Genomic DNA, 16,304 nt, shown 5'->3' with positions numbered 1-16,304 from the left:
TTTCATGGAAAAGTTTGAAAGTTTGTCTTTGTTCAAAGAAGAAAAACCTCATATATGTAAAGATGTTATAATCTCGCAATATATTTCTACCATCTATAGTTAATACAAGCAAGTTATTATAGAATGTATAAATGGATAAAACAAAATTTGATGTAAATGGTAAAAATATGTCGAGTTTATCAATATCCTGTATGTCACTTTAAACGAAGTGCTCCATCATTTAAAGGGTCAAGGTACTTTTATATTGATCAAGGGGTCAAGGTACTTTTTGTTATGATACGAGTAAAAGTGTTTGGATCAGCAATATTACCATTTTATGCAATAATAAATAATAAATAATACTTGTAAATCAATTAGTAATATTTATTATTCACGACCCTTATAAAACACCCCCTTGGTTGTTTCATAGACCTTTATCATTAGCCAACAAATACTCAAACACTCCCACCTTTTTTTCTCAAACACAACTAGTTAAACGTATATATCACTTTTAATTTGTTTTGCATATTTCATTTGATGGATGGCATCAAATTGTTTGGCATGAACATAACATGTCATAAGAGTACCAAGTTTACTGATGGTAGTCATGATATAAAAACAAGTAGAACCAGCACAGAATATTCACAAGCAGAGGTATGTATTTTATAGCTTGTAAACCAATTAAATCACATACTTGATACATAACATATGTATTTTTCATTTAAGAAATTTATATATGTATAGTTATAAAAAAGGTAGCGACACAACTTGTTACCAGTCTGCTTTCTAATTTTTTTTTTTTTTTTATATAAAATGTTACTTAAAATATGCTAATATATGTCTTGCATTTTTACAGGATCAAGTAACACAAAATTATCAAGAAGGGGGTTTATCAATGAAGGAAACTGTGGAGTCAGTAGATGGAAACGCGAAAATCGCATTCTCTGAAGATACATATACAGCAAAAAACGATCAATCAGAAGGTGATGCAATGAATTCGCAACATGAATCCTTGAAAAAGCCGGATAAACTAATCCCCTGTCCTCGTTGTAATAGTATGGACACAAAGTTTTGTTACTATAATAATTATAATGTGAAACAGCCTCGGCATTTTTGCAAGACCTGCCAAAGGTATTGGACTGCAGGTGGGTCTATGAGGAATATGTCGATTGGAGCAGGTCGCCGAAAACATAAGATTTCTACATCTCAGAATGTTTTCTTGGGTGTTGATTTGCAAATTGTTGGTAATAATGCGGTTTCTTGTAGAGAGAAAGACAATGGAGATGATTGTTCCAGTGGATCCACAGTGACTACTTGTAATTCAGTAACTGGATATACGCCCCATGGAAATGGATTCTATCCTCATGGACATTGTATTCCGGGGGTTCTGTGGCCATATAATCAATGGAATTCAACAGGATACTCTACAATACCGTATTGGAATTATATTCCTTGGTTACCAATATCATCACCTAATACACAAATCGAAAACTTGACAAATTTAGGAAAACGTTCAAGAGACGGGGAATTAGTAAATCCAAATTGTTGTGAAGAGCCAAAGAAACAAAAGAAGAATTCGGTTTTGACTCCTAAGACGCTTAGAATAGACGATCCTGATGAGGCTGCAAGGAGTTCTATATTGTCAACACTTGGTATCAACGGCGAAAATATTAGCACTCGAGGGATGTTTATGGCTTTCCAATCAAAAGGTGAAGAAAACAAGACGCCCCTAGTCAGTCATACTTCTCCAGCGTTGCTGGCTAATCCTGCTGCTTTGTCTAGGTCACTCTGCTTCCAAGAAAGAGCCTGAAAATGATCCTTTTTTTAAGCCGATCGAATACTCAATTTTCGTTAGAGTTTTGTACAGGTTATAAAGGTTTCGAGTTTGCAGTTGTAACACTGTCTAAGATAGGTGTTTTTGTTATTAATTAGTTAGTAATACCTTAATGTAAAACAGAATTTACTGTCTGTATAGCTTTAGATGTTCCAATTTTGTTGGTCTTATATAAAATAATACAATCCTTTTTTATTCTCTAAAAGTGACTGTTTTTCATTTAATAAATTTCTTAACTAACATGTTCATCCTTACATCAAGCAACTCTACTTACAAACGCCAATCTAACTACAGGCCCGCCAGACGTACTTTTTATTCTAGAAAGGTACTTTTAGCTAATATGAACATCATGGTATTGTGTAAGTTGTACAATAAAAATAAAAGAGTCAAGTATTTGAAATCAATTCTAGTCCAAAGCCTATTGGAAAAAAAAGGGAAATGGATGGGAACTCTCTAGTCCCATGTACTGTCTTGGTATCCAAAGTGCACACCGCATAGAAGTCATACCCGGTGACTCGCCATTCTCACACTACATGGGTCACAAGATATATATAGTTTCTCCCTTTGCCTTTGGTAACGTTTGAACCTGTGATTTGTGAGACCATGTAGTCACATGGTGGCGGTACTAGTTATTCTATCATCAATTGGGGTCCAAAGTCGATTGTAGGTATATAATCATCATAAGCATCAGACATAAAACATGTTACCACAACCAGTGAATCAATGATACACAATACCAAACAGTTAGTTTTGGAACACATTTTTGTTCTGTGATTATAGACAATTAGATTACATTTCATTTAGCTAGAAAAAGACTTGTCCATACTCATACTGATACGGATATTAAGTATGTAAAAAGAAAAAGTAAGAATATAATATGGTAAACTAAATGTTTTATTACTCTTGGTGGGCATGCCAAATAGAAGAAATGGAAAGTGATACTCATCCAACAGAAAGCAGCCATCTATAACAAAAGTACTGTAGCAATCTACAACAAAAGTATAAATTTTAATGAACAGAATACAAAAATATAAATTTTAATACACAGAATACTGAATGATGCAGGTATTGTTGTGAATTTCTAAATTTGGTTGTAGCTTATATCATTCCCCAAAAGAAAGGTGTACCACATGAGAAATGGCCATACAAAAACATCAATGATATTTGTATGCCCGCAACAATTTCAAGCCACATTTTCTATATAAGATGAGTTGTCTTATGGTCCCAAAATGCATGTAATGCCATATCTCTACTTATTAGTATATATAGATATCGACATTTCTTGCCTTTATTTGGTTTTCCCACCTTCCATTATCAATATGTTAAAAAGTTTTTGGTCCTTTTCATATGTAGGCAGTTAAAGTTCATTTCACTTTAGAGCTTTGTTGATCAATTGTAGCCGCTCATTACGAAAAATATCTCTAAAATGTTTTATGTTGTCATGTCGATATGACTTATTTGAGAAGCTTGGTCCATGGCAGCCCAGCTATAGATGATGTTAGAAAAAGCATCTTTATAAAGAAAAAAGGTTCTTATCTACAAAACTAAAAGCTTGTAGGAGCCCCCCAAAAGATGTACAAATAAGTGAAGTCTATAGTCATCAATTTTCGTCGTACTTGACAAATTACAATATATCTTCGATTCTTGATTAAGCTTGACCCACAAACGCATCTGGTTCATTTAAAAAGTACAATAAACAAGTAATATTTAATGGAATAGGATTATGGGTGCAACAATTAGACTTAGTGAAACTTTTAACTGGTTTGACCCATTCGATCAAGGCAATTCCCTAGTTTATTTAACTGAGTTATTTGACCCGTTTGAGATAGAATCTTGCTTGGTTCTATTTACATATAAGATGATTGATTGAAGTATGTATGGACTTTATCAATTCTGTTAATTTTCCTTCACAGGATCGAATTCTAGAAAATCGGAGCTTGTTGTGGGTTTTAGTCATCTAGTGATGCATGTGGACTGCAGACATGATCACTTTTCATTAGAGTTTTACAAGATTTTGCTGCAATTCCTATTCATATTCATAATAATCAACGACTAATCATGATAAAGATTACAATTAATATTCTCAATTACTATTCATTCTTAAGGAAGACCTACTTTCCTGGTCAACTTTTATTTCATTATTATTGGAGATGTCTAATGCATGCTTTTATGGTGTGATCATTAAATTAATCTACTGAAAAAGACACGTGACTATAATTAAGTTCTCCATTTTAGTAACCAAACACTCACTCGCCAACACCTTCCTTTGAGGAAGTTTCAAAAAAGTGATGAAATTTAACTACAACCTATTGCTTTGCATATTTCCAAACCAAGTGAGGCCCAGGGGAGGAATGCAAACTTCGATTTAGAGACTAGTTTTTACAACAATTATTCCCTCTGGAGTTCATAATACAGATTATATTGGTCAAATTCTCTTTTGTAACATTTATATCAATATGTATCTTTGTTTTTCTTGGAATAAGTCCAATGTAACAATATATATATATTGTATAGTTTCAGTCCTTCAGATGTTCCAAGTATAAGGTGATCCCAATGATATGAACTACTTTTCCAACTTCTATGGCTGGAAGAATAACATGTACTTATGTCATAACAGTTTATTTAGGAATGTTGGATTAGCTAGCTAGCCTACTTGTTAGAGGCTCTAATTAGTTCTTTCTTGAGTGAAGTCCAGGATTCAATTCCTGTCGACACCCAGTATGTGTTTCTCGTTTATAGTCAATGTTGTAAAGTGCACCCCACTACGAGTTATTTCGTGGTCCCAAATTGCATATGAATAAAAGTTCACTTCACTTTATAGTTTTATTCAATTTCAGAACCCATTGATTGGTCTAATATGTGCCACATCAACAAAGAAATCTCGACCCTTTAAACCTTTTTCAGTCATGTTGATAATGCCTAGTTTGAAAAGCAAGTCTATGGCTCTTTATGGAAGCACATGTCGACCAACATAGCCATACTATTGTTTTCAATTACCCTTAACAACGTACGCCTTATTTTTATCTATATTCCAATTTTGATATCAATTTTATGTTGGAATAATTATGATTCGTATTGTAAACATAATGATGATAATAATAATAATAATAATAATACCTGATCTAGAGGACCTTGTAAGAGCAAAAACGTTTGCCATTGATTGTCAGGTTCCCAAAACGAAATGATTGTATTTAGATGAGATATGAGTTTTAGGAGAGAAAATGCACACACAAAAGGTGGAAGATTAGACATAGAATTCTTGTACATGACTCTCTATTTATAGAGAGAACATTTACAACTTTAATCCCTTGGTGTTTAGTATGTGTAATATAAGTCCCCGTAATTCCAATCATCTAATGGGAAACCCTATAATATGTCTTTAAGAGTAAATACGTCCATCATATAGTTACTAGACATAGGGATTTCAGTTATCGTCAATTATCATATCACGAATGATAAACGATTAGTGACGGTCACATTAACGTGGTTCCAACATTCTCCCACTTGACCAAGCGATCATTTATCTATGAGTATTCAATAAGTCTGGCCAGGATAATACTCATTTTGTTTTAAACTGAAATCATAGTCAATAAGTACAGTCGTAGAGAAGAACATCAACTCAGGACCCCCACTAGTCAAACTATGACTCAAATTTAAAACTAATAAGCAATGATCAATTGACTAAGACAAATTTTGTTATATAATGTCTATACACCATTATGAGCTCGAAGTGTAACTAATAGACAAACAAAATCTGAATAAGGAGGAAAAATTTTCATTAAGTTAATAATAATGACCAATAAGTACAACATGCTATTATAATAGGTCCTTTAATAAGTCTTATCTTCGACACGTGTCCTACGAAGATTTTAGGAGGAAGACCTTTGGTCATTGGATCCATTAGCATATTATGTGTACTTATGTACTCAATACAAAGAACATTTTCCTCAATCTGTTCATATACAACAAATACTTTGTATCGAGATACATTTCAGCGCCAGTTGAACTGTTACTGTTCAAGCAAGTTACGGTAGCTGAGTTAATCACAGTGAAGCTTCAATGGTCTATAACTAAAGTTGACAATTTTCGAGTCCACTGACTAGGTTCGATGACATGAAATTATGAACGTTCAGACATCATGATAGACGTTACAGTCAGTTTCTACTTATGACTCCGTCAAAAGATAGGTTTGTCAGCTAATCATATATATATATATATATATATCAAGAAATAGATTTCTTATTGGAATTAGAACATCCCACTACTTCTAAGATGTCACCTCTTTTTCTATAAGTAAATGTGTAGTCTTTGGTCCTTAGCAGATATCGTAGAACCTTTTAACTGTTATCCAATATGCTGATCCGGGATTATAAACTTAACTCCCAAGCATATCGGCAATATGAGCGATATCTGGACGAGTACAGACCAGAGCGTATGTAATGCTCTTAACTACTTACGAGTAAGGTATCATCCTCATTTGCTACTTATTAATCTCAATGTTCAGACTTCGGAAACAATCACATACGTCTCATTTTACTAATAGATCTATAGTGGGTGTGTAGTGTTGCAAGTTATTGCGTTCTAAGATGTGTTTAATATAAGTCTTTTGAGAAAGAACTAGAACATCATTACGCCTATCCCGATGTATTTTGATACCTGTGACATTAAAGGCATCACCGAGATCTTTTATGTCGACATTCTGCGAAAAGTAAACGCTTCGACTCATGCAACATATCCAAGTTGTTACTTGCAAGCATAAATTCATTCACATGCAAAACAAGGATTGTAAATTTACTCCCACTGATCTTGAGATAGGTGCATTGATCCACTTGATTCTTTATGAAGTCTTGTCCTTTTATGACTTCATCAAGCTTAAGGTACCAATTTAGTGATGCTTGCTTCAACCCGTATATGGACTTCTTCAACTTGCAGACCATGCGCTCTTTACCTTTTGGAATGAATCCTTCAGGTTGCCACATGTATACGTCTTATTGCAAGTTTCCATTCAGGAAAGAGATCTTGCCATGATGATCCTTAAGTACTCTTTATGAGACATGAAATAAGGTCTCTTGATAATCGATTCCTTCCTTTTTTTTGAGTAAAGCCCTTTGCAACTAGTCATTATGCTATATGGAATTAAGCTCTCAAATCATGGCTTCATTCCACTACTAAGTGGCCTGATCGCTATTAATGGCTTCTTGATAAGGAATAGGATCAATAACCTTTCCAATGTCCTCAACTTCAGTTAAATAAGTTATGAAATCATCAAAAGTTATGGCCTTTATATGACCTAGATGATCTCCTGAGTTGATTATCAGGTTCAGTAAGGAAGATACTTTAGCATTAGTAATAAGATGCTTTATCATTAGTAGTATCTTGATTAGGAAGATTTTGATTAGGAGAATGTGGATCAGTGATATTAGGAGCAGCGTTGAGTACAAGAGGAGTTATCGGAGGAGTAATAATAACCGACGAATGGTTCCCCCCGCTTCTTCTACTTCCTGCAAATCTTAAGTTATGATTTGTCGTGCTCCCACTGATCTCTTAGTTCTCAACAAACGTGGCATAATGCGTGTCAATAATTCTAGTAGTGTAGGAAAGACAGCAAAACTAATAACCGATAAAGAAACAAGTAAAGGATGTAGGATCCAGTTTCTTTAAGTTAGGGTTATAGAGTTATGCTTTGGCAGAACAGCCTCATACGTTCATATATTTTAGACTCAGTTTCTTACTTGTCCAAGAGTCTTAAGGACAAATTCTAATGGAACTCTTATTGAGTATATGAATGGCTATGTGTAAGGCCTCAGTCCAAAAGAAAGTAGGTAAGTTAGTATTGACAAACATACTTTTTACCATGTCCATTAAGGTTCTATTTCTCCTTCTAGCAACATAAAATTTTGAGGAGACCCAAATATGGTGTATTGGTTACTTATGTTTTGTTCCTTTCAAAAAATTATGGAAAGAACCGGCAGCTTAACCAATATCAGTATGTCAACCATAATAGTCACCTCCTCTATCTGATCTCACAACTTTTATTTTATGATTAATTTGGTTTAAAACCAAAGGTTTAAGATCGATAAAAGTCTCTAAGGGATCAGATCAAATATAGGTGCACATAACGTGAATAATTGTTAATGAACGTAATAAATGATGCATGTCTTGAGATGGATGCGGGATAGGGGACACTAACATCAGAGTGAATTATTTCCAACAAGTTGGAACTTCTAGTGGCTCCTTTCTTAATCCCTTAAGCCATTGAATACATGTTTCAAAATCACTAAAGTCAAGATAATGTAATATTCCATCCTTATGAGTCGTATCATGCAAACTCGTGAGATGTGGCCAAAATGATTATGCCACATTATGGAGGAATTCTCTAATTATTTAGGTGATTTTGTCTTTGTTTTAGTTATGTCATCAATATTAAGAGACAACAAAGACTGTGAGAAATTATGATCTAGTTCTAACTTATACAACAATCCATTCAAGAAACTACGACCAAATAATTCATTATTATGAGTAATGGCAATCTCGTCGTAACCATGAATTATTACATAACTTTCAAGGTCTTAGACTAGAGAAATAGATACAAGGTTCTGAGAAATTCTCGGTACACATAAGGTATCCACTAGTCTAATATACTTTTAAGTATTTATATGTAAATCATAAGTCTCCATGGTTTCGACATATAATAGATCAACCCTTCCGACTCTAAGTTTTCTTTGGTCATTTGATAGCTTCTGAATTGTATGGAATCCTTATGTTGAGTTAATCACATGAACCATAGAACTAGAATCACTCACACATGTATTAATAAATACATCAAACATAAAAGAATCAAATATTTCATAAAGTAATTTACCTTTCTTAGCTAGCAACACCTTGAATTTAGGGCAATCTGAGCACAATCAAAATTTGTAGTTAAGATTGCTCGTCAAGGACTTAAAGCTAGAGGCAATAACATCATGATTAGCCCTTTTGAACTGTACTTAAAGTCTTATTATTACTGTTATTATCCTTCATCTTAATGGAATTAGCAGTGGCAGTAAGGTGACAACTTTAGGTTGGCCCAACTGAAGACGACTATTTTCTTGAACACACATTGCTATTAGTTCACTCATCGACAGTTAATCCTTCACAGTGTTATAATTATATTTGAAGGTGTAGAAATGAGCAAGCAATGCGTCGTTATAAAGTATACAAGAAAGATGTCAGAGACTTCCATTTTTAGGACTCTAAAGCTTATGAGTCATGTCAGTCATTTTCATTATATGTTCATGAATACTGCTATTTTCTTTGTATTTAAGCTACTTGCGCACGCTTTAGACTTTCCCTTGAAGTGATATCTCCTCGGATACTGAGATTTAAGGAGTTCTTAACCATTATAATTGACAAGCGATTCGCCCTATTCCACTTAAAATTCGCTTTTTTAGCTGCACAAAAGTTAGCAGTAATAGCAGTGGGTTCATTATGGCGAATGACATAGTCAAGGTCTAGCATATCCAGAGTTAGAGGTAATTAATCTTTTCATGAAGCAAAGTTTGCACCGGTAAATGACTCAATGCCTAAATTAGGTACTATAGTGGAAATAAGGAGGATATAAATTTATGATACAAGTGATAGAAGATTATTATAGTAATGTCTATAATAAGTAGACTTAATAGTAATATTCTTATAGTGACATGATTAACTATCTAAGGCAGACTAAGTAATGTCTCTTAATAGTAATGGAACTAAAGTAATGGCTAAAATAAGTAGGCTTAATAGTAATGTTCCTTAGAATAATGAGACTATGACCATTATTATAATGAAGCTAGTGATATGTAAGCTTATTGTAAACACCAAAACAATAAGCTAAAGTAAGGCTCTACTTAGATGTTACATCACATTTGGGCAGAAATAACTAATATCTAAGTATAAATGAGCATTAGGGTCATGCAACACAACGCTTATCTTTTGACCTTTGGGCACAAAATTAAGAATCGTGTATATTATGCATGCAAATTATCCTTTTGGCACACAAAACATATTAAATCACTTTTGGGCAGAATTAATATACTTAGTGTTTATTAAAATAAGGTCGAATTCAATAATAATAAAGATAAGGTCGAATTCAATAAAGACTAAATCAAAAAACGACTTGAAATAAGGTCGAATTCAATAAAGACTAAATCAAAATCGACTTAAAATAACGTCGAATTCAATAAAGACTAAATAAAAAAAAAACAACTTATTTCATCGAATTCAATAAAGTCTAAATTAAAATCTTAAAATAAGGTCTTATACAATAATACAATAAGGTTGAATTCAATAAAGACTAAATCAAAAACCAACTTGAAATAAGGTCGAATTCAATAAAAACTAAATCAAAAAACGACTTGAAATAAGGTCGAATTCAATAAAGACTAAATCAAAATCGACTTAAAATAACGTCGAATTCAATAAAGCCTAAATCAAATAACTAACTTATTTCATCGAATTCAATAAAGTCTAAATCAAAAATCTAACTTATTTCATCGAATTCAATAAAGTCTAAATCAAAATCAACAACTTATAAAACGCATATATACATTAATTATATAAAATGATATTCATCCCCCTTTTTTTTTTCTCGCATCACATGTAGCCGCAAACCAAAAAAATACATTGTTCGCTTTTACATGTTGGCCCGAATGATTCATTAGTTACAAATAAGATGAAACCAATTGTTATTGATTTGTATCATTCGCCGACTTCAAAACTAAAAAACAATTGTTTGATCAAACAATTTAAATCTAACAATTTAGATCAAACAATTTAGACCTTTAAATAAATGTTTCTCGGCGGCTTTAAAACATTTATTTTTTTTTTGTCGGTTCATTATCACAAAATAGATCAAACAATTTAGATCAAAACTTATTTTGGTATTCGATCCAAACAACGCCGAACATTATCTATTTATTTATCCATAAATGATTGGATCCAATCAATTTAAAATCAAAAGTTATTTCGGTTGTAAAAAATCAAATTTTTTATTTTCTAAAGCAACACGAATTAATAGATCTAATATGAACTATTGGCTCATAATTCCATATGTTGGAATAATTATGATTCGTATTGTAAACATAATGATAATGATAATAATAATAATAATAATAATAATAATAATATCTGATCCAGAGGACCTTGTAAGAGCAAGAACGTTTGCAATTGATTGTCAAGTTCCCAAAACAAGATGATTGTATTTAGATGGGATATGAGTTTTAGGAGAGAAAATGCACACACAAAAGGTGGAAGATTAGACATAGAATTCTTGTACATGACTCTCTATTTATAGAGAGAACATTTACAACTTTAACCTCTTGGTGTTTAGTATGTGCAATATAAGTCCCCGTAATTCCAATCATCTAATGGGAAACCCTATAATATGTCTTTAAGAGTAAATACGTCCATCATATAGTTACTAGACATAGGGATTTCAGTTATCGTCAATTATCATATCACGAATGATAAACGATCAGTGACGGTCACATTAACGTGGTTCCAACATTTTACAATATTATCCATCTAGCATTCCATTTCTATATTTATTTTACCTAACCATGCATGTTAGTAAGTCTGTAATACGATTGTAAGATTTATGACAAGGGTCGGGTACTTTGTTGAGTGAAAAATTATTATTGTTTACAGTGTACTTTTTACAGATTATATAAATCTTGGTGGGCATGTCGGAATCAAGAAAAATGTGAGTGCCATGACAATTGTTAGAAAGATATTATTTATGTGCTCAACAATTTCAAGCCACATTGTTTTGGTCCAAAATTGCAATGTATCTAGTTCTTTGGAGATACATTTTTTGTGCTTTTATCCCTACAATTTTTTCCTACCTCACAAATGTTCATCAACTTTCTGTTCTTATTCATTTGTAAGCAACTAAAGATCACTTTACTTTAAAAATATTATTCACTTTCAGAATCTTCCGATTGGCCCATCTGAGGCTCTGAGTTGTGCATTAGCAATAAAATCTCTACCCTTTTTCTATGTCATGTGAATATGCCTATTTCCAAAAGCAGGTCCATGGCACTTTGTGGAAGCATACATGAAGCAGATGATGTTGAAAACAGATGATTAAGTTATTTCCTGGAAAGAGCAAAATATACATGTGCTAGTTTATGTTAGTAACCTTAAGTTAGCTTCATGTTAGGTATCGGTAAAATCCTTTAAATTTATAAAAGTTGATCGTCGTCAATAGTCAATAATCAATAACAGTCGAGTTTCTCCTTGAAATTAACATAGAGCACATCTTTTATGAAAGGGTTTATGGATTGATAATTTGATATTACATGACATATTTTTTAACCTTTTAAATGGTTTACCAGGGTTGATGCCCCTTATTGATGACCAAAATAACAATTTGGGTACAACCCATTTGGGACAGGACCTTTGACCTACTAACTAACCAGTCTGACCCGTTACATCGGCTCGCCCATCTTGACACCTCTAGTCTCATGGTATTGCTAAATCCATTCCTTCCTCTTACATGAATCTATCTTCCTCCTTGCTTTATAAGGCACACAGTCAATTAACTTCAATTAACTGCAGCTTATAAATCAGCTTGTAGCCTTTTGGTTTCTTACATAGATGTAAGGGTACAAGGCTACATCCCTACAGTTCACACTTTTAGTTATTATGAACAAATTAAAAGTTTTGTCACATTTTTTTATGTGTAAAAATTTGTAGAACTAAAAGTGTGGAGAAATTTATTCTCACTAAAAAGTGTGTAGAACTAAAAGTTTACACTTTTTAGTGTAGACTTTTATAAATATTTTGTAACACCCCATTTGTCTTAACTTTTTAGTTAGTGTGGACAAATAGGGTATTACAAAATAATTATGTATATCCACACTAAAAAGTGTAAACTTTTAGTTCTACACACTTTTTAATGTGGATAAATTTCTACACACTATTAGTTCGACATATTTCTACATACATAAAAGCGTAACAAAATTTTTAATTTATTCACATTAGATAAATACAACATTATATGTACTGCATGTATCGTTAGTGTTGAGTGTTTTGATCTCTTTGTTGTTGTCAACTTATTAAATAGTCAATAGTCTTCTCCTTAAGAATTCACATATACTATCAAATATTCTTTTGCATTTTAAAAAGTTGACCCGTGCTAGTACCCAAATTCCCGGAATTTTATTGTAGATGAAACTGCCCTTTCCATCAACTACGTCTATACTTGATGTTTGATACCGTTGACCTGTAGTTGATACTTGAAATCTAAACCCGTTTAATGAAAATGTGACTAAACTGGTCCTAGTTAATGTTCACGACGGGGTGAAAGAAGGGAGGGGATTCTCAAAGGAGGAAAAAGATCCACAGACTGAAAGACTTCATCTTGTGAGTTGTGACACACATGATTTAGCTTCAACCTTTTATAAAATACGTAGAGTAATTCTATAATCCACAAGAACCTTCATAGACACTTTCTTGTAGAGTAATTCTATAATCCACAAGAACCTTCATAGACACTTTCTTGTAAATATTGCAAGAACATTACAAACAATCAAGATTTACAAAGTTTTCCATTAATGTAAGTTTTTTAATACATATTTAAGGTGTGATCATGACATGTATTAAAAAAGGACATCTTATTTCTTAAATTCTTTGTGGAAGTTACCAAGAAGCTATCATGGCAACTTAACTTTTTTGAAGAAGTTAGAAAGCAGGACCAAAAAAGTCAATTTCCATGAAATACTTGGAATGTTAATTTTCTAAACAATGTGAGGCGGGGTGCATCTTCCCGCATACATCCATACTTTGATCTTTACACTATTTTCCTATAATTAGCCCTCTACAAATATCGTGATGTAGAATTCGGAAACACAATTTAATACTCCCTGCTCTCTTAAAATTCCGGCTCATGAAAGAAACTATTGAGCTACCATCAGCAGCAACCGCGGTCATTGTCTACATGGAATATACTCAATTTAGGCTCGTTTGTCTAACGCTGCTTAAATATTTCATAATCTTATGTATGTTTGTTGAATGGGTAGTATCGTTACATGATTTATATTCTCTGTGGGCACGACCCATATGGCGGTTTATTTTCACTACTCAAACCGCCACATGTGCACATACACCAACTGTTGTCGTAACAAAACCCCACGACGCCAAGAAGGTTTCGCAGGGTGAAAAAGGTTGCAAAAAGTTATTAGGAATCGATCTAAAGATAATTATGGGAAAATTAGGAATGCTTTGGGATAATTGTCATGACAAAAGACATATTATAGGATCAGAGGAGATTTTGGGTTTGTTTAATGACGACGAACCAAGCTTGGATGAAGTTAAACAAGCGTTTAATGTGTTTGATAGAAACAAAGATGGGTACATAGATGCAAACGAGTTGCGATACACGTTTCGTAATATGGGGTATATACATATATCTGAAACCGATTGTAGACGAATGATTGGAAGATATGATGTTGATAAAGATGCGAAGATTAGTTTCGCTGAGTTTTTGAATGTCATAGAAGATGGTTTTCTATGATTTTCCATTATTGTGTTTCTTGTTTCATCGTGTGTGCCTTGTATATAACATATGAAACGTTTAAGCATGTAGGCACTTATGCACAAAGAAAAGAAAGAAATTCTATAGGATCGCAAAATTCTATAGAGCTAGACAAAATTCTATAGAGCTTTTGGAATAGGATCGCAAGATCTTTAGTTTTTGTTTGGCGAGTATTACAAGCATGTTATCATTTGTCAGCAAGTCATATTTGAATCACGTTGTATGGAACAACAAAAGCACAAACTCAAAGACCACCATTATGTAGCTGATACAAAGTGCCTATTTAGATCGACAAAGAAGTTGGATCATTGGCTATTGAGTATTTTTGTCCAGTTACGAAGCCTATGTATACCATAAAAAATGTACTGTACATTAATTTGAATTATAATCAATTTAATCACTTGATAACCACGAACTTTTTTTTTTTTTACATGGTTGTCTAATGTACATTTTTATTGACATATATTCCCTCTAAATTTATAAAATTTGTACATAGTTCACCAATTTTTTTACATGTTACCCATAATAGCCAGTTTAATGCATTTTTCTTTTAATAAAATTGTGACGTGGATATTATGTGGAAAAAAATTGAAAAGTTTAATCACCAGATTACCATAAAATTTGTACATGGTTCACTAATTATGTTATCTTTTTAGGTGATCTGGCAATAACGTAGACTATTTAAAAATATGATATGAATTCTGAATCAACAAAGATATATATAAAAAACATATCCCACCTGTTAGGGATATTAGATAACGAAGAAAACATAATTCAGTTCAAGGTTCATGCTAACTAGAGAAAAGGAGAACGAACATTTGATTCTTATATATAGATTTGGTGATTTGGAATCTATATCTTCTTATCATTAGTCTATGTCATCAATTAAGTGTCACGTCACCAAAAAAGAGGGTAACCGATAAATATGTAGGTCATGAATTGGTGTACCATGTACAAATTTTACAAGTTTGTTGGGCAACCATGAATAAATCGAAAAGTTCGTTGGTAATCTGGTGATTAAACTCTTTATTTTTTTTCACGTAATATCCATGTCACAATTTTATTAAAAGAAAAATACATTTAACCGGCTATTAAGGGTAACAAGTCAAAAATTGGTGAACCATGTACAAATTTTACAAGTTTGTGGGAAATATATGTCAATAAAAATGTTTACTAGGCAACCGTGTACAAAAAAGGAAATGTTCATTGATGATCCAGTGGTTAAACCCAATTATAATTAAGCTATGTCCAAAACTGAGGTTGTTATAACTTGACCACATGATTATATCCTCATAAATTCTTAAATCTCTTACAAATATTTAAAAAAATTAAAATTTTTTTTCCAACCATACATAATCCTTAAATATTCTCCTCCTTATTCATCACAAGGCTATCTCGATCTCAACAGGAAAAGCCCAAACAACCATTTTTTGTCCTAATTGATTAACCTCAAGCCTAAACCAACCAAACCTGAATCTGTTCAAATGTCTATCCATCCGATCCACGGTTTTGAATTTTGTGCATTTACGCGTTTCGAGCTTTACCAAGTCGGGTTAGTTCGGGCGGGTCAAGTCGGGCCGGTTTTAAGCACAGGCATAAACTTGAATAAAAATGTATGTCTCATCTATCTGGTAGGTTTAAGCTGACGTCTAACCTCTTCTATATATTTCATAAAAGACGGTATTAGGTCGTTCACTGTCCTGACGCCGTCATCACATTGTTGTTTTCTCCAAAACACACCCAATAACTACTCCCTTCCTATAAAATTATAAACCCCCACACAAATACACTCTATCTTCTCATTTCATGCAATAAATTTATTGTTTCAGTTTGAAAATATTTAAATACCACCTCCTGCTTCTCTGTTCTTAATGTGTTGTTCTAACTGCATATTGTAATTGATAAGTTTCAGTGCATCCCAATATCTTTGCG

The 16,304-nt window shown here is 32.8% G+C and overlaps 2 protein-coding genes across 2 annotated transcripts; both read left to right on the top strand.

Moving 5' to 3' along the window:
* The first annotated feature begins 431 nt into the window (after positions 1–431).
* On the top strand, positions 432–2,018 carry LOC122608294 (cyclic dof factor 1-like). The gene is made up of 2 exons (XM_043781384.1): positions 432–633; positions 836–2,018. Exons 1-2 carry the CDS (start codon positions 517–519, stop codon positions 1,787–1,789), a joined length of 1,071 nt encoding a protein of 356 aa, XP_043637319.1. The 5' UTR covers positions 432–516; the 3' UTR covers positions 1,790–2,018.
* Positions 2,019–13,612: 11,594 nt separating this feature from the next.
* LOC122608518 (calmodulin-like protein 6) lies at positions 13,613–14,783 on the top strand. The gene has a single exon (XM_043781623.1). It carries the CDS (start codon positions 13,725–13,727, stop codon positions 14,349–14,351), a length of 627 nt encoding a protein of 208 aa, XP_043637558.1. The 5' UTR covers positions 13,613–13,724; the 3' UTR covers positions 14,352–14,783.
* Positions 14,784–16,304: the final 1,521 nt, after the last annotated feature.

The sequence above is a fragment of the Erigeron canadensis genome, chromosome 7 (genome assembly GCF_010389155.1).
Source record: "Erigeron canadensis isolate Cc75 chromosome 7, C_canadensis_v1, whole genome shotgun sequence".
NCBI lineage: Eukaryota > Viridiplantae > Streptophyta > Magnoliopsida > Asterales > Asteraceae > Erigeron > Erigeron canadensis.
This window is presented reverse-complemented; position numbering and strand designations above follow the sequence as displayed.